At 38.6% G+C, this 19,616-nt stretch overlaps 1 protein-coding gene across 1 annotated transcript in view; it reads right to left on the reverse strand.

The window, feature by feature from the left end:
* AXDND1 (axonemal dynein light chain domain containing 1) overlaps positions 1–19,616 on the reverse strand; it is a 77,601-nt gene that overhangs the window by 11,255 nt on the left and 46,730 nt on the right. Inside the window, exons 21-22 of the mRNA XM_060132423.1 lie at positions 5,770–5,880; positions 492–605 (exon numbers count right to left, since the gene is read on the reverse strand). Coding sequence (XP_059988406.1) covers positions 492–605; positions 5,770–5,880 — 225 coding nt within the window. The remainder of the gene's footprint in view (positions 1–491; positions 606–5,769; positions 5,881–19,616) is intronic.

Consider the following 19,616-nt stretch of genomic DNA (forward strand, 5'->3'; position numbering starts at 1 on the left):
ATTGTATTTTCATTACTATTATTATTACAGATGCCCCAAGAAGGGTTGTTTTTACTACTAATGCCACAGCAGGGGTGGAGACAGGATAAGGAGAAGAGAGGTGTGGATGGCCTGGGGGGAGTGAGAAAAGGCAACTCAGAATGGGAGCTGAAGAAGTGGAGACAAGGAGTTTAAACAACTATTTGAAAAATATGGCAATGAAGGGATAAAGAAACAGCATCAGGGTGAGAGGTAGACTGTGTAGTTAACAGTACTATAGGTGAATGAGGCTAGTGAGAAATGACTGAATTTAGAAAGGAAGAGGAACATCCTATCCTTGGAAAATAGAGAGATAAGTGTGTCTGCAGGTATGATTAAACCTATACGAGGAAAGGAAAGAAGTTGAAGAGTTCACTCCAGATGCGCTATTTCTATTTTCAATGGTGTATATATATATATATATATTCATTCTTTAAAAATATAAAGGAAAAGGAAAAAAATACTAATCTTACCTCTTCTGCTTTCTCTTCTTCCTTTTCCTCCTCAAGTTTCTTATCCTCCATATTTTCTTCATCCTTTTTAAGAAGCTTGCCTGTTTCAGGAGTAGTTACTTCTTTTACAGTATCCTGTGAGACAAAACAATATTATATTATAGCTTAGTGGATATAAATATTTTAGCAGAATACTAGCAATGTTTCCATTCAAAAGTATTTAATGAGCATTAATTTTGCAACTGGGCACTGTGCTAGTGATAAGGATACAAAGGTTAATAATAATCCGTGCCCTTAAGCAGCTTACAATTCAGTGGACAAGAAAATGCTATGGCTACATATAGTCACAGAGTAGGAGCACTTAATCCAGATCTGGTATTGGGCAGGGGTGAAAGAGAGGGTTAATCAGGAAGGTTTCCTGGAGGACATAATGTCTGAGTTTCTTCTTGAAGGATGAGTGAGGAGAAAAAAGATGGCACAAGGGAGTTCCAGGCAGAGAATGTTATTTGTACATGATTGGCTCTGAGAACAAAAGCAGTTCAAGAGGACAGAAACTTAGAGGCAGATGGGCAGGGGCACAATCACAGAGGAAGGGCTAGAATATTATGCCAGGGAGATTGGATTTTATCCTGAAGGCAGTGAGATACCTATAAATCGATTGACCTGTTTTGCATTTTAAAACAATCACTCTAGCAACAGGCGAGTAGATTTAAAGAGGAGGAAAGAAGGGAAGGTGGGGTGATTGATTGAATGGATATGGAATGGTTAGGGAAAGGAAGCATCTTGAATGTCACCTGGTATATACACTATATACCACTACATAGGCCACTGCATAGATGATAATGCCATTCACAGAGATAGTGAACAAAGTTAGATAAGCAAGTTTGGGAACATAGATGAATTCAGATTAGGCTGTGTGAGTTTGAGGCACCACTAGGATAGCCAAGTGGAAATAAGTAAGTAGCTGAATTTGTGGATCTGAAGTTTAGATTGGAGGGATTTTGGCTAAAGGTAAAGATTTAACAGTTATCTACATTTAGTTAAAGCCAAGAAAAGAAATTATATCGCCAAAGAAGAACTTGTGAAATGACTAGAGGATGAGGCCTTAGGACAGGAACCTAGTCACATAAAGGGTCAGGGAAGAAAGAGGAGCCTGCAAAGGAGGGTAAAAGTTGCCTCAGAAATGTGAGAGGGCCACCAAGAAAGCCAAAAGAGAAGAGAGAAGGAGTAAACAGTGTTGAATATCTCAATGGAGTCTGCACAAATATTGACTGAAGACCATCCTACAGAAGTTTATTGAAGCAGTGTTTATAAAACAAAGCTAGATATAAGCTCAATGCCCAAGATAGGAAAATGCATTTAAAAATTATGGTATAAACCATACAACAAGTTATTTTATAGCAATTTAAAATTATGCTGTAGAAATTATATACATGGTATAGAAAAATATCCACAATATATTAGGATATTTTTCCAAAGTGAAAATACCTTGTTTTCATAACATACTACTGATGTAAAATATTTGAAAGCTACAGAGAAATTAATAATCTGAACCCTCACAGGTAACAACTTCTATCACTTTGCTGAACATTCTTCTACTCTGCTTTATATACATATAAACGTGTTCATACAAATGAAATGATAATATACGTTATGTTCCCTAATCTACTTTTCTCAATAACATATCATGGCTGATTCTTATTTCACTACATAATCATCTATTTTATCTGTACAGAATCTTATTATTTGAATGTACCATAATTTATGAAACCAATTCCCTATTGATCAATATTTATATTGTTTCTGGTATTTTGCAATTATAAATAATGTTGTAATTAATATTCTTAAACAGATATATGTTAGAATTATCAGATAGACTACATAGTTATACTTATACTTTTAAAGAAATAAGAGATCGAAACTGTGAAAGATTACAAAAATAATCAGACTTGAAAAAGAACCAAACAGAACTTCAACAATTAAATTTAAAACTCAACAGAAAGCTTTAATAGCAGATTAAACTCAGCTGAAGAGCAAATTAGTAAATTGGAAAGTAAGTCAGAAGAAATCATCCAGGATGCAATGCAGAGAGACAAGGAGATAGAAAATATGAAAGAAGGTTAAAAGACATGGGGGACAGATTCCAATATATATCCATTCAAAGTTCCAGAAAGAAAGGAGAGAGCAAATATAGTAGAGACAATAATTGAAGAGATGATGACTGAAAATTTTCTAAATCTAATGAAAGATACCCAGCCAAAGAGTCAGAAAACCAAGAGAATCCCAAGCAAACTTTGAAAAGAAAATCTTCACCCACATGTATCAGAGTGAAACTACAAAATGCCAAAGACAAAAAGAGTATCTTAAAAGTAGCCAGAGGGAAGAGATGGATTAACTTCAAAAGAACTGACAGGGCTTCCCTGGTGGCGAAGTGGTTGAGAGTCCTCCTGCCGATGCAGGGGACACGGGTTCGTGCCCCGATCCGGGAAGATCCCACATGCCACGGAGCGGCTGGGTCCGTGAGCCATGGTCGCTGAGCCTGTGCTCCGCAACGGGAGAGGCCACAACAGTGAGAGGCCCGCGTACCACAAAAAAAAAAAAGAACTGACAGCTGGATTTTCAGTTGTCAATTTGGTAACAATACAATCCAGAAAACAGTGGAAATAGTATCATAATACGTGCTGAGAGAAAAATCATCCTAGAATTGTATACCCAGAAAAAAAAAATTTAAGAATGAAGGTGAAATAAAGATATTTTGAGACAAACAAAAATTGAGTTTACCTCCAACAGATGCTCACTCATGAAAACGCTAAAGGTTAAGGCAGAATGAAAGAGAAGAATTATTCAATGCAATCAGACAAGAAAAAGCAATTAAAGACATAATAATTGAAAGAAAGAGGTAAAACTATCTCTATTTATAGGTGATTTGATTGAATATCTGGAGAACCTGAAAGAATCTATTGAAAAACTACTGAAAGAATAAAATAATTTAGTAGAGTCACCATACATAAAATTAAAATACAGGAATCAGTAATACATACACAGTTACCAATTAGAAGATATAATGGAAAAGAAGATCTTATTTAAAATACCAAAAAATAAAATAAAATACTCAGGCCTACCTTATAAGCAACGTGCAAAATGAGCAAACTATAAAACAGTACCGAAAGGCATAAAAGTAGACATCCTATATCTCATATTCTTCATAGAACAGCTCAACAGCATAAACATGTCTGTTCTAAGTTAATATATAAATTTAATATCATCCCAGTTTTTAAGAATCATATATTTTCTAGAGGTAGATTATATAGAAGAATAAGTAGGAGAGAATAGCCATAAAACACCTGAAAAAGATCAGTGAGGAAGGGCTGGCCCTACCAGATCTAAAAATGTATCATAAAGCCTCAATAATTAAAAGATTGTGGTGATGACTTGTGAATAGACAGATTAAATATAAAATAATAGAAAACCCAGAAATAGACTTAGGTTGAATATAGCTATTTTCAAATATTAGAAATACTGTAACAAAATAGATGGAAATACTATAATGTGGAAGACAAATCAGCCCTTTCATATCAACCCAGAAGACTGAACTAGGACCAGTAGGTAGAAAAAAAGCTACAGGGAAACAGGTATCATTTAGTTCAATAAAAGAATAATGTTCTAATAGTCACTGTTCACCAAAAACGAAGGGACTAACTCTGAAAGTAGATCTCCATCACTTCAGATACTCAAACATAGGCATAATGATCAAGCATAGGTGTTATACTAAGACTGACGCATCAGATGGTTGGTTGAATTCAACCACCTTTAAAATCCTTTTGTTCTTAAGTCTCTGTGATTCCGTATAGGTTTTGAATTTTTTCCTAGATCTGATGTGCAGCCAAGATCATGTCTATGGTACTTCACTAAGTTTCTAAAACTGTACTGTAATTAAGATGTATAATGTTGTTGAGATGATTCAGTGGTTAATTCAAAATAATTCTGGCCAAGACGTGGGCAGCAAAGAAAAATGAGAATTTGTTAAAGGTGTATAATTTAGAAAGGTGGTGTTTCTTCAGTGTTTAAATGTAAAATAAGGGAGTTCCCTGGTGGTCTAGTGGTTTGGATACAGAGCTTTCACTGCTATGGCCCGGGTTCAATCCCTGGTCGGGGAACTCTCACAAGCCATGCAGTGCGGCCAAAATTCAAAAAAAAAATTTTTTTTAATAAATCAATTAAATAAAGGTAAAATAAAAGTGCTTCAAGTGTGTAGATAGAACCTTCCTTCTTAGACCCAGGAGCATTGACATATATGCCATCAGATCATACCTATATAGTTTATGTCTCTGATAGCAACGGGAGCTTCTTCAGACTTTGCTGGAGGTGAACTTCCTCAAAGAGACTGAAGTAAAAATAAAGATTTGTGACTGCCATTAAGTACATGATATTCATTGACTTGGGATCCTCAGTAAACAGGTAGTTAAAACTACAGGATTAACATAGTAATATGGAGAGTGTAGAATGAGAAGGGAAAACAAGCCAAGGACAGAATATCAACATTTAAGAGGCAGGCAGAGGTCAAAGACTAAAAGAAGGAGTGTGAAAAGGAATAAAGAAGTAGGAGAAAGACGGAATTTTGGTCTTGCAAGGAGAGATTACCAAAAAAGTGAATGGTTAACAGGATCAAATGCTACAGAGAAGTCACGTTAAATATGGGATTGGAGATACTTAGATCTGGCAATAAGGTCATTAGGGACCTTATAGTAGTTTTAGAGTTTTAAGAAAAGTGATTGTGATAGGAAGGAGGGAAAGAAGTAGTAGTAAAGAAGAAGACAATATCAAGGGGCATATTTTTTCAGATGGGAGAGAGACCATGTTTATAGAGAGGAAGGCATTAAAGATACAAAAGAAAGAAGACAATGTGCATGGGATTAAGTACTCAAAGGAAGAAATAACCTTGGATGGGAAGACTGAGACTTCAGTGTGAAGGGAGGAGGGAGGGTGCGTGCAGAAGCAGAGAAGTCTGAGGCTATGACTCAGGAAGTGGCAGGTAACTCCCCTCTGAAAGCCATCCTTTCCTCAATAAAGTAGGAGGCAAAGTCACCCTCCAAGAAAGTGAGGAGAGACGTTTGGGTGATGATTCTCTTCTTTAGAAGGGAAAAGAGTTGCCAATGCTCTTGGTCACAACCAAAATTCTCTTCTCATAGAGCAAATGAATGAGGATTCAAAACATTGACTGGAAAAAGTCACAGTACCCTTATCTATTGAAATACAGAAAGAGCATGAATAATGACCAGTGCTAACACATGGCAAATACCTCTTCTCCAAGTAGGTGCCATTTTTCTTCACGTGTCAGTAACTTTATTTTCCTGCCTTTGAGACCAGAAAGGAGGTGAGAGCATGTGGTGATCCACTCATAACATTCTCTCTGAAAAGAGATAAAAGATAATCACTAAGCAGAAAAAATCAGATTACACCAACTCATTTATTCACTCACTCCTACTGAGGAACTGCTAAGAACAATTCCTCTAAATATAACTCCATTCAATTAACTTTGTATCAGTTCAGTTCAAAGATTTGTGCAGAAGTGATTTTCTATTAATATAGACCTAAATCATATCATCTCTTATTGACAGCGTTTGGGATCTGGGTTGAAATGGGACAAGTAGTGAAGTGCTATAAAACTAGATGCAGAAAGATTGTTGGATTTACTAAGGCCTAATGGTTTGCCTCAATAAATGTTATGCAACTGACCAGGGTCAACTATAATTGTATAACAACAGCAAACACTTACATGGCACTTTATTATATGCCAGACTCTGGTCTAAGTATTGTGCATTATCAACTCATTTGATCCTCATTATGAGACTATTACTATCCTCATTTTTTTTTTTTTGCGGTACACGGGCCTCTCACTGTTGTGGCCTCTCCCGTTGTGGAGCACAGGCTCCGGATGCGCAGGCTCAGCAGCCATGGCTCACGGGCCCAGCCGCTCCGCGGCATGTGGGATCTTCCCAGACCGGGGCACGAACCCGTGTCCCCTGCATTGGCAGGCGGACTCTCAAACACTGCGCCACCAGGGAAGCCCTCCTCATTTTTTAAGATGAGGAAACTGAGGAATAGAGCAATTAAATATCTCGCTCAAGGTCACATATATTACATTTATGCGCTGTGCTTCAATTCTAATCCAGGTGGCCGGGGCTCTTAACCACAACAAAAATATTATTTCCCCTGCCCCAATAAAGTGAATGAGTAAAGAGTTGAAGCACTTTTTTGGAAAAGGTGCTCACCCCTTATCTATTGAGATACAGGATTTCACCATAGCAGGTCTCATCCCTGCAAAGAGAATAGAAAAACTACATTTACTTTACCAAGATCTTCTAACAGCTAAGATCTGGTTTCAATGTTTAAAAGATGCATTATTCCTTATTAGTGAGAAAAAGCAGAGGGAACTAGGAAACATTATTTCCTCTGGGGAAGGTGATCTGTTCACTCACACCACCAAAAAAACTGTACCATGTGGTGAAATAATTACCCACTTTAGGTCCTTGAAATAACCCATAAAAAGCAGTAATACGTCTCACATTTTTCCCATGATTAGACGTATTTATTTATTTATTTATTTTATTGATTTATTTTTGGCTGTGTTTGGGTCTTTGTTGCTGCACGTCGGCTTTCTGTAGTTGCGGAGAGCGGAGGCTACTCCTCATTGCGGTGCGCGGGCCTCTCATTGCAGCAGCCTCCCTTGTTGCGGAGCACGGGTTCTAGGCACACGGGCTTCAGTAGTTGTGGAACGCGGGCTCAGAATTTGTGGCTCGTGGGCTCCAGAGCGCAGGCTCAGCAGCCATGGCTCACGGGCCTAGTTGCTCCGCGGCATGGGGATCCTTCCAGGCCAGGGCCCAAACCCGTGTCCCCTGCATTGGCAGGCGGACTCCCAACCACTGCGCCACCAGGGAAACCCTAAACTTATTTTTAATTGTGGAATTATTGTGAAATGTCAGAGCCAAAAAATTTTAAAAATCAAATCCAAACCCTTGTGTTATGGATAAGGAATGGAAGCCTCTATAGGTAAAATAAGTTTACCACAGCTCTGTTAATATCACTGGTAAGTTTAAATTCTGCATTCAAAGGGTTAGGTTGATGTCTTACTGCATATCAGAAAAGAGGGTCAAACAAGGGAGATGAAAGTGTTAGGTTCTAGTCCTAAGTTCAACTAATTGGTTGTGACTTCTTGAGTAAACTCTTAATAGTCTTCATCTATTAAAAACAAATGAGGTTGTTGGTTTACTCTAGATGACCCCTATGCACTGGGTAGCTGGTAAAAACATTCGCTGGCAGTGGGGGGGATTCCCTAATTTGTAGCATTTGTTGATTTCCATAGTATATACTTCCACTATGGCAATTTCAATGGTATTCATTAATTCAGTATGTTATCACTGAATGTGGAATTGGGAAGAGGTCTGCACGGTCAGCTCTTGTGAGCCAGCATGAGCCTGCATCATACCACTGCTCCTAAAGATCCTTCCAACTACAAAATCTGATGCATATTTTAACTTTATCGTGTGTAGAACAAAAGCATTTGTTAATTTTGCAAATAGTAATTATATTTTAAAAATCTTAGTTCTTCAGGGCTTCCCTGGTGGTGCAGTGGTTGAGAGTCCGCCTGCCGATGCAGGGGACACGGGTTCGTGCCCCGGTCCGGGAGGATCCCACATGCCGCGGAGCGGCTGGGCCCGTGAGCCATGGCCGCTGAGCCTGCGCGTCCGGAGCCTGTGCTCCGCAACGGGAGAGGCCACAACAGTGAGAGGCCCACGTACCGCAAAAAAAAAAAAAAAAAAAAAAAAAAATCTTAGTTCTTCAGAGTTAACTCACCATCCATGAGAAATAATTAAACTATTCTCAGCTGTATTTGCATTTTATGAAGCAGATCCTAGTCATTTTCTTATAAACTTATGAGACATTGAAAATACTACCATAGGACTTCTGATGGGGAAAATATCAGTGGGAGTCTTTTGATAAAAGTTTCATGGTAATCTATAGAGTCAAGCAAATTTTCCATAGAGGTAAGCAAGCTTTCCTTCAAAACCTTCAACATCACCTTTGACCAGCTATAGACAAGGATAGCTTGGTTGCCAATCAATACACGTGGATCTCCTTCCATCAATACTCTAATTCTGATAATGTCTGATTCAGGGCTGTGTTAATAAATGCTTCCTGTGTGAAGTAAAAAGACTAAAATTCATGTCTGGAGTGAAGGAGGATTTAAGAAGGGATGGTCCTAAATGTTAAGCCTATTATAGTGGATCAAAAACAGGAGAACAAAAGGTTACAGGGGTAGTCTTTTATAAGATGATGAGACTATGGTGGTAATGTAGTTATAAAGAATCCATCAGGAGTTCTCTGGTGGTCCTGCAGGTAAGACTCCAAGCTCCCAATGCAGGGGGCCTGGGTCCAATCCCTGGTTGAGGAACTAGATCCTGCATGCATGCCGCAACTAAGAGTTCACATGCCACAACTAAGAAGTCTGCATGCTGCAACTGAGAAAAGATCCCACATGCTGCAACTAACGATACCACATGCCCCAACTAAGACCCGGTGCAGCCAAGATAGATAGATAAATAAACAAACAAACAAACAAATTTTTTACAACTGTCTAAAAATGGTCCACATCAAAAAAAAAAAAAGAATCCAATCATCTCCAGGTCCCCCCAAAAGGGCAGGAAAGCTGAGATCCCTGAGTTTACCTGTTGGAACACTGCAAGAGGCAACTCCCCAGCACCACTCTTCAAAGTCATACTCCTGCTGGAGGGCCAAATCCTGAAACTGGCAGTAGTATCTTGGGCAACATAAAGGCGGTTACTGTAGCCCAAGGTGGATGGCAGGGTCTTGATAGATTACACAGGGCAGAGATGGGAAAGAATGGCATGGAGAGAGTCAATTGCAGCCAGAAGTCAGTTTGGAGGGCACCAGATAGAAGTCTTCTCATTTCCATCACGGTAGGTATTTCTCTGGCATTGAGAAGGATTTTTCCTTCCCACATGTTCTCAGCACTATCAGGTGCTGGTCAATGTGTGTCTTTTACCAGTCTTGGCCTGCTGAAGCTATCTCAAAAATCCTTCCAGGTAGTCTGCTGTTTGCTCAGATTATGACCAAACTTCAGGGCATTAGTGACTCTAAATCTAGACACCTGGCACATTATAGATGATCAACCTAAAGCACTTGGAAAAAGACATCTATCCAGCTTATTGGGGACTAAGCTTCTTCTAGGTTTTCAGCAGCTGCTTTGGCTGTAGCAGACCCAGTGTACTCTCACTGGATGCCAGGACTCTTTGACATAGTCCTTCTAAACCTCAAATGAAAACAAGCAATCCTCATTCCCAAGTGAAGCAGCTGGTATGCACTGAGATCAACTTCTTTCAGAAATAGGCACAGGGGTAAGGATCCCAAGAACTGAGTCCTCTTGGAAAATGATCTCCAGCATTTAACTGTAGCACAGCTGTGTGAGGTCAGATTGAATCTGCCAGAATCAGGTGGGAAGTAAATAGGGTCATTAGTTACTGGACTGCCTTCATGGTCTTAGGGAACTAGATAATCCCCAAGACTTCATGAAGAAGTAATTTATCTAGGTGGTTATTATGGAAGAGTGGAGTTAAGAACCATCAGTAAGAGTAAGCAAGCTCCAAAGGATGCTTACTTAAGAGGCCTTCCACTCCAGAGCCCAGTCCAACATCATGCAACTCTCATTTATCAGAAAGGAGCCCAAGAAATATTAGGTTGTAGGAAACCATCACTAATGTCATTCAAATATCAGTCCAGTATGTTCACAAGATGTTCTTCAGGTGCTGGAATGTAGCTGGGGTGTGCCACAAGCCACACAGCACGTGGGATACAGATCAGGCCATACAACTCCCAGAGTCTGATGTCGTAAGGATTCACATACCACACAGGTTGTTCAGGAGACCAGGGGAAGACAGTAGTAGTCAGGATGCGGATGACTTTGAAATGAAGATAGCCCTAATGAAAGGGAAGCTAACCATTAATATTTTTTTTAAATAGAGAGTACTGAGGCACTCCCAGGGCAGGTGTGTGGCCTGTTGAGCCATAAAATAGTTTGATGTACCCTTGAAAGGCCTCAGCCTCAGGCTTAAAGAGAGGACATACGCATTTGGTAGGAAAAAAGGCCTGAGAATGGGACCAATTAGAGTGTTGCTTCTGGTGCGAGAGCAGATCCTCGGCCTCCTCTGATAACACTTCCCCAGTTTATTGATCTGAAATTGCTAGCAAAGGGTTAGTAAACGGGAAAGAGCTTAATAGAAGACCTAATTAGCCTGGTGGAAAGTGTAGGTTTCTCAGAGATGGTCAGGTCATGGACCTCCGGTCAGGGCCTGGGGTGGAGCAGGCAATGAATGGCCCACTGCACAAAGCTGTCACAAAATCTCCTAATACAGATGGCTTTTTTTTTTTTTTTTCTGGCCACGCCCGCAGCTTACAGGATCTTAGTTTCCTGACCAGGGATCGAAACTGGGACCCCAGTGGTAAGAACACTGGGTCCTAACCACTGGACTGCCAGGGAATTCCCTGGATGGCTTTATATAAGTCCCCAAGATCCCCTTAGGAAGGGTCCCTCAAAATAATGTCCCCCCATGTTGCTATAGCTTTAACTTTAATGGGGAGATACACCTCAAAGCACCCTGAATCCTCATTCTAAAACTGCTCTTATCTGAAAACATTGTCTCACCACATAGAGATCTATCCCCATTTAAGTAAATGAGGACTAAGGTGTATTATGGAATGGGCCAGTGAGTCCCCATTACCATCTATGGCAGATCCAGTCTACCAAAACCAGGATATCCACTACATCTGGGGTGGGTAGCAGTAGGCCTGAGAAGATGAGAGCACATTTCCAGATGCACAGTAAGGGTTATAAGCTCCAACAGACTGTTCAGTTCAGAGGCACTTTAGTCTGTTGTAAACAATACCTCTGAGGTCTTCCCAGAAACAAAACTAAAACTGAGACAAACTAAAACTTCTCCTAGATGAGAAGTGAAATATACCTATAAGAAGATATTTTCGCAGAGTAAAATATTCTTACTCCTCTTACATGTACCCTAGTCATTCATAGTGTTTTATTATTTTAATGTTTTACAGAATGGAATTGCTATTTTAAAATTTGGATTCAGCATCTATAGTTATGAGTTTATTTCTCTTTTTTCTCTTTTATTTCTCTGGGGCTAAAAAAACTTTGCCAGCTATATGAAATAAACTGGGAAATCTTTCAGTCATTACCTATATTCTTAAACTATTTATATAGCATGGGAACTACCTGCTCCTTGAAAGTCTGAACTCACTTATCTATGGAGTCCAGGCAAAATTTTGAGGTATTTTGTCTGTTTTTTACAAAGGCATCAATTTCTTCTCTGAAAATTGGCCAGTTTTTTCCTTCTAAAGTTAATGTTACTTTATATTTTCCTAGAAAAGTCTCCATCTCCTAGATACTTTAAAATTTATTAGTAAGATATTCTACTTAACAATTTATTAAAATCCACTTTTTAAAAATGGTGAGATTGGGCTTCCCTGGTGGCGCAGTGGTTGAGAGTCTGCCTGCCAATGCAGGGGACACGGGTTCGTGTCCCGGTCTGGGAAGATCCCACATGCCGTGGAGCAGCTGGGCCCGTGGGCCATGGCCGCAGAGCCTGCGCGTCCGGAGCCTGTGCTCCGCAACGGGAGAGGCCACAACAGTGAGAGGCCTGCGTACCACAAAAAAAAAAAAAAAAAAAAAAAAAAGGTGAGATCTATCACATATACAGAAGAACATAAAATACATATGTAGAATTTAATGATAACAGTCATTTAAATATCGTACAGGGCAAAGAACAGAAAATTGCCTGCATTCTACATACCACTCCAGATACACCACAATATATTTATCCATTCCACTGTTTATGGGCAGGTCTCAAAATCATAAGCTCAGCTATATTTTATGAAACTAAAAAAGAAGAGCAAATTTAAACACAAAGTAAGTAGAAAAAAAGGAAATAATAATGAGCAGAGTGGAAATTAAGGAAACAGAAAACTAGAGAAAAATTAGTGAAACAAAAAGCTGGGCTGTTGGGCTTCTCTGGTGGTGCAGTGGTTAAGAATCCACCTGCCAATGCAGGTGACACCGGTTTGAGCCCTGGTCCGGGAAGATCCCACATGCCGCGGAGCAACTAAGCCCATGCGCCACAACTACTAAGCCTGCACTCTAGAGTCTGCGAGCCACAACTACTGAGCCCGCATGCTACAACTACTGAAGCCCGTGCACCTACAGCCTGTGCTCCGCAACAAGAGAAGCCACCACAATGAGAAGCCCGCGCACCACAACGAAGAGTAGCCCCTGCTCACTGCAACTAGAGAAAGCCCACGTGCAGCAACAAAGACCCAACGAAGCCAGAAAAAAAAAAAGCTGGGTTGTTGAAATCAAGAAAATTGATAAATCTTTTTATAGACTGATGAGGACAAAAATATAAAACACACAAGTATTCAATAACAGGAACAAAAGAGTGGATATCCTATAATTATTAAAAGGATAATGGGAGAATATCGTGAGCAACTCTATGTCAATAAATTAGACAGATGAAATTACAAATTCCTTACAAGACCATAGTTAATGAGGTCACTCAAGAAGGGATAATAGAACTACAATCCTGCAGCCTGTGGAACAAAAACCACATTCACAGAAAGATAGACAAGATGAAAAGGCAGAGGGCAATGTACCAGATGAAGGAACAGGATAAAACCCCAGAAAAATAACTAAATGAAATGGAGAAAGGCAATCTTCCAGAAAAAGAATTCAGAATAATGATAGTGAAAATGATCCAGGCCCTCGGAAAAAGAATGGAGGCAAAGATCAAGGAGATGCAAGAAATGTTTAACAAAGATCTAGAAGAATTAAAGAACAAACAAACAGAGATGAACAATACAATAACTGAAATGAAAAATACACTAGAAGGAATCATTAGCAGAATAACTGAGGCAGAAAAACGGATAAGTGATCTGGAAGACAGAATGGTGGAATTCACTGCTGTGGAACAGAATAAAGAAAAAAGAATGAAAAGAAATGAAGACAGCCTAAGAGACCTCTGGGACAACATTAAATGCAACAACATTCACATTATAGGGGTCCCAGAAGGAGAAGAGAGAAAGAAAGGACCTGAGAAAATATTTGAAGAGATTATAGTCAAAAACGTCCCTAACATGGGAAAGGAAATAGCCACCCAAGTCCAGGAAGTGCAGAGAGTCCCATACAGGATAAACCCAAGGAGAAACACGCCGAGACACATAGAAATCAAATTGGCAAAAATTTAAGACAAAGAAAAATTATTGAAAGCAGCAATGGAAAAATGACAAATAGCATACAAGGGAACACCCATAAGGTTAACAGCTGATTTCTCAGCAGAAACTCTACAAATCAGAAGGGAGTGGCATGATATACTTAAAGTGATGAAAGGGAAGAACCTACAACCAAGATTACTCTACCTGGCAAGGATCTCATTCAGATTCAATGGAGAAATCAAAAGCCTTACAGACATGCAAAAGCTAAGAGAATTCAGCACCACCAAACCACCTCTACAACAAATGCTAAAGGAACTTCTCTAAGTGGGAAAACAAGAGAAGAAAAGGACCTACAAAAACAAATCCAAAACAATTAAGAAAATGGTCACGGGAACATACATATCGATAATTACCTTAAACGTGAATGGATTAAATGCTCCAACCAAAAGACACAGGCTTGCTGAATGGATACAAAAATAAGACCCATATATATGCTGTCTACAAGAGACCCACTTCAGACCTAGGGACACATACAGACTGAAAGTGAGGGGATGGAAAAAGATGTTCCATGCAAATGCAAATCAAAAGAAAGCTGCAGTAGCAATACTCATATCAGATAAAATAGACTTTACATATGGCAACTGCTAACAGCTATAGAAGAGGAAATTGACAGCAACACAATAATAGTGGGGGACTTTAACACCTCACTTACAACAATGGACAGATCATCCAAAATGAAAATTAGTAAAGAAACACAAGCTTTAAATGACACAATAGGGACTTCCCTGGTGGCGCAGTGGTTAAGAATCTGCCTGCCAATGCAGGGGACACGGGTTCTGGGAACCCTGGTCTGGGAAGATCCCACATGACACAGAGCAACTAAGCCCGTGTGCCACAACTACTGAGCCTGCACTCTAGAGCCTGCGAGCCACAACTACTAAGCCCGCGTGCCACAACTACTGAAGCCCGCATGCCGAAATTTAAGTACATTTAATTTCAGTAAATTTAAGAAAATTGAAATCATATCAAGCATCTTTTCTGACCAAAACACTAGAGATTAGAAATCAATTACAGGGAAAAAAACATAAAAAACACAAACACATGGAGGCTAAACAATACATTACTAAATAACAAAGAGATCACACAAGAAATCAGAGGAAATCAAAAAACACCTAGAGACAAATGACAATGAAAACACAATGATCCAAAACCTATGGGATGCAGCAAAAGCAGTTCTAAGAGGGAAGTTTATAGCAATACAAACCTACCTCAAGAAACAAGACAAATCTCAAATAAACAATCTAATGTTACACCTAAAGGAACTAGAGAAAGAAGAACAAACAAAACCCAAAGTTAGCAGTAGGAAAGAAATCATAAAGATCACAGCAGAAATAAATGAAATAGAAACAATAGCAAAGATCAATAAAACTAAAAGCTGGTTCTTTCAGAAGATAAACAAAATTGATAAACCATTAGCCAGACTCATGAAGAAAAAGAGGGAGAGGACTCAAATCAATAAAATTAGAAATGAAAAAGGAGAAGTTAAAAGAGACACAGCAAAAATATAAAGCATCCTAACAATACTACAAGCAACCTTATGCCAATAAAATGGACAACCTGGAAGAAATGGACAAATTCTTAGAAAGGTATAACCTTCCAAGACTGAACTAAGAAGAAATAGTAAATATAAACAGACCAATCAGAAGCACTGAAATTGAAACTGTGATTAAAAATCTTCCAACAAACAAAAGTCCAGAACCAGACGGCTTCACAGGTGAATTCTATCAAACATTTAGAGAAGAGCTAACACTCATCCTTCTCAAACTCTTCCAAAATATTGCAGAGGAAGGAAAACTCCCAAACTCATTCTATGAGGCCACCATCACCCTGATACCAAAACCAGACAAAGATACTACAAAAAAAGAAAATTACAGACCAATATCACTGATGAATATAGATGCAAAAATCCTCAACAAAATACTAGCAAACAGAATCCAACAACACATTAAAATGATCATACACCATGATCAAGTGGGGTTTATCCCCTAGATGCAAAGTTTCTTCAATATATGCAAATCAATCAACGTGATACACCATATTAACAAATTGAACAATAAAAACCATATGATCATCTCAATAGATGCAGAAAAAGCTTCTGACAAATTCCAACACCCATTTATGATAAAAACTCTCCAGAAAGTGGGCAGAGAGAGAACCTACTTCAACATAATAAAGGCCATACATGACAAACCCACAGCAAACATCATTCTCAATGGTGAAAAACTGAAAGCTCTTCCTCTAACAAGACAAGGATGTCCACTCTCACCACTATTATTCAACATAGTTTTGGAAGTCCTAGCCATGGCAATCAGAGAAGAAAAAGAAATAAAAGGAATACAAATTAGAAAAGAAGAAGTAAAGCTGTCACTGTTTGCAGATGACATGATACTATACATAGAGAATCCTAAAGATGCCACCAGAAAACTACTAGACCTAATCAATGAATTTGGTAAAGTTGTAGGATACAAAATTAATGCACAGAAATCTCTTGCATTCCTATACACTAATGATGAAAAATCTGAAAGAGAAATTAAGGAAACACTCCCATTTACCATTGCAACAAAAAGAATAAAATACCTAGGAATAAACCTACCTAGGGAGACAAAAGACCTGTATGCAGAAAACTATAAGACACTGATGAAAGAAATTAAAGATGATACCAACAAATGGAGAGATATACCACGTTCTTGGATTGGAAGAATCCATATTGTGAAAATGACTATACTACCCAAAGCAATCGACAGATTCAGTGCAATTCCTATCAAATTACCACTGGCATTTTTCACAGAACTAGAACAAAAAATCTTAAAATTTGTATGGAGATACAAAAGACCCAGAATAGCCGAAGCAGTCTTGAGAAAGAGAAACAGAGCTGGAGGAGTCAGGCTCCCCGAGTTCAGACTACACTACAAAGCTACAGTAATCAAGACACTATGGTAGTGGCACAAAAACAGAAATATAGATCAATAGAACAGGATAGAAAGCCCAGAGATAAACCCATGCACCTATGGTCAACTAATCTATGACAAAGGAGGCAAGGATATACAATGGAGAAAAGACAGTCTCTTCAATAAGTGGTGCTGGGAAAACTGGACGACCACATGTAAAAGAATGAAATTAGAACACTCCCTAACACCATAACAAAAATAAACTCAAAATGGATTAGAGACCTAAATGTAAGACCAGGCACTATAAAACTCTTAGAGGAAAACATAGGAAGAACACTCTTTGATGTAAATCACAGCAAGATCCTTTTTGACCCACCCCCTACAGAAATGGAAATAAAAACAAAAATAAACAAATGGGACCTAATGAAACTTAAAAGCTTTTGCACAGCAAAGGAACCCATAAACAAGATGAAAAGACAATCCTCAGAATGGGAGAAAACATTTGCAAATGAATCATCGGACAAAGGATTAATCTCCAAAATATATAAACAGCTCATGCAGCTCAATATTAAAAAAACAAACAACCGGGCTTCCCTGGTGGCGCAGTGGTTGAGAGTCCGCCTGCCGATGAAGGGGACATGGGTTCGTGCCCCAGTCCAGGAAGATCCCACATGCCGCGGAGTGGCTAGGCCCGTGAGCCATGGCCGTTGAGCCTGCGCGTCCGGAGCCTGTGCTCCGCAACCGGAGAGGCCACAACAGTGAGAGGCCCACATACCACAAAAAAACAAACAAACAAACAAACAAAAAACAACCCAATCCAAAAATGGGCAGAAGACCTAAATAGACATTTCTCCAAAGAAGACATACAGATGGCCAAGAAGCACATGAAAAGCTGCTCAACATCACTAATTATTAGAGAAATGCAAATCAAAACTACAATGAGGTATCACCTCACACCAGTTAGAATGGGCATCATCAGAAAATCTACAAACAACAAATGCTGGAGAGGGTGTGGAGAAAAGGGAACCCTCTTGCACTGTTGGTGGGAATGTAAATTGATACAGCCACTATGGAGAACAGTATGGAGGTTCCTTAAGGAACTAAAAATAGAATTACCATATGACCTAGCAATCCCACTACTGGGCATGTACCTAGAGAGAACCATAATTCAAAAAGACACATGCACCCCAATGTTCACTGCAGCAACCTAAATGCCCATCAACAGACGAATGGATAAAGAAGTTGTGGTACATACATACAATGGAATATTACTCAGTCATAATAAGTAACGAACTTGGGTCATTTGTAGACACGTGGATGCATCCAGAGACTGTCATACAGAGTGAAGTAAGTCAGAAAGAGAAAAACAAATATCGTATATTAACGCATATATGTGGAACCTAGAAAATGGTACAGATGAACCTGTTTGCAGAGCAGAAATTGAGACACAGAAGTAGACAAAAAAATGTATGGACACCAAGGGGGGAAAGAGGTGGGGGGTGGGGGTTGTGGTGTGATGAATTGGGAGATTGGGATTGACATGTATACACTGATGTGTATAAAATGGAGGACTAATAAGAAAAAATAAATAAAAAATAAACCTTAAAAAAAAGAGGAGATAATAGCCTTATATCTAATAAAGAAATTTCCTTAACTCCCTTAGAGAAACTGGATAGCCTTATACCTGAATAGCTCTATCTTTGTAATTTAAAAGAAACTTAAATGGCTTCACTGGTGAATTCTACCAAACATTTAAGGAAGAAATAATATATAATTCTAAACAAATTGCTCTATAAAATAGATGAGTAAAAAACACTTCCCAACTCATTCTAAGAGGATAACATTACCCTAATACCAAAACCAAACACTGATATTCAAAAACAAAACAAAACTACATAATCAATATCCTTCATGAAAATCAATGTAAAAATTCTACAAAGAACTTCAACCAACTGAATTTAGTAATATATAAAAAGATAGTACATCATGATCAGGTGGGGTTTATGCCCAGAATGCAAGGTTGGTTTAACATTTAATTCAAAAATCAGTCAGTGTAAGTGGTCATATTAAAAGATTAGAAAAGACAGCTTATTGAACATCTCAGTAGATGCAGGAAAAGGATTTGATAAAATCCAACATTCATTCCTGACTTTAAAAAGTTTTTCAGCAAACATGGAATAAAAATAAAACTTCCTTAATATGATAAAGGGCATCTATGAAAAGCCTATCCCGCCCATTATACTTAAAGATGACAGAATAAATACTTTTCCCCTAAGATGTAACAAGGCAAGGATATCTGTTCTCATCACTTTTACTCAATCTGGTACTGGAGAGTCTAGTTAATACAATAAGGTAAGAAAAAGAAATTAAAGGCATATAGATTAAAAAGGAAGAAATAAAACTGTCCCTATCTGCAGATAACATAATTATGTACACAGAAAATTCTAAGGAATCTGAAAAAAAAAACTTCTTAGCAGGAATAAGTGAGTTCAGTAAGGTCACAAGATATGAAAAAATATATTTTAAAAGTCAGTGATTCAATGTTCATTGCACCACTATTTACAATAGCCAAGACATGGAAGTAACCTAAATGTTCATCGACACAGGAATGGATAAAGAAGATGTGGTACATATGTACAGTGGAGTATTACTTGGCCATAAAAAAGAACAAAATAATTTGCAGGAACATGGATGGACCTAGTATCATACTAAGTGAAGTAAGTCAGACAGAGAAAGACAAACATCATATGATATCACTCATATGTGGAATCTGATTTCTAAAAAATGATACAAATGAACTTATTTACAAAACAGAAACAGTCTTACAGATATTGAAAACAAACTTACAGTTACCAAAGGGGAAATTTGGGGGGAAGGATAAATCAGGAGCTTGGGATGAACA

Source organism: Lagenorhynchus albirostris, chromosome 2 (genome assembly GCF_949774975.1).
Source record: "Lagenorhynchus albirostris chromosome 2, mLagAlb1.1, whole genome shotgun sequence".
NCBI lineage: Eukaryota > Metazoa > Chordata > Mammalia > Artiodactyla > Delphinidae > Lagenorhynchus > Lagenorhynchus albirostris.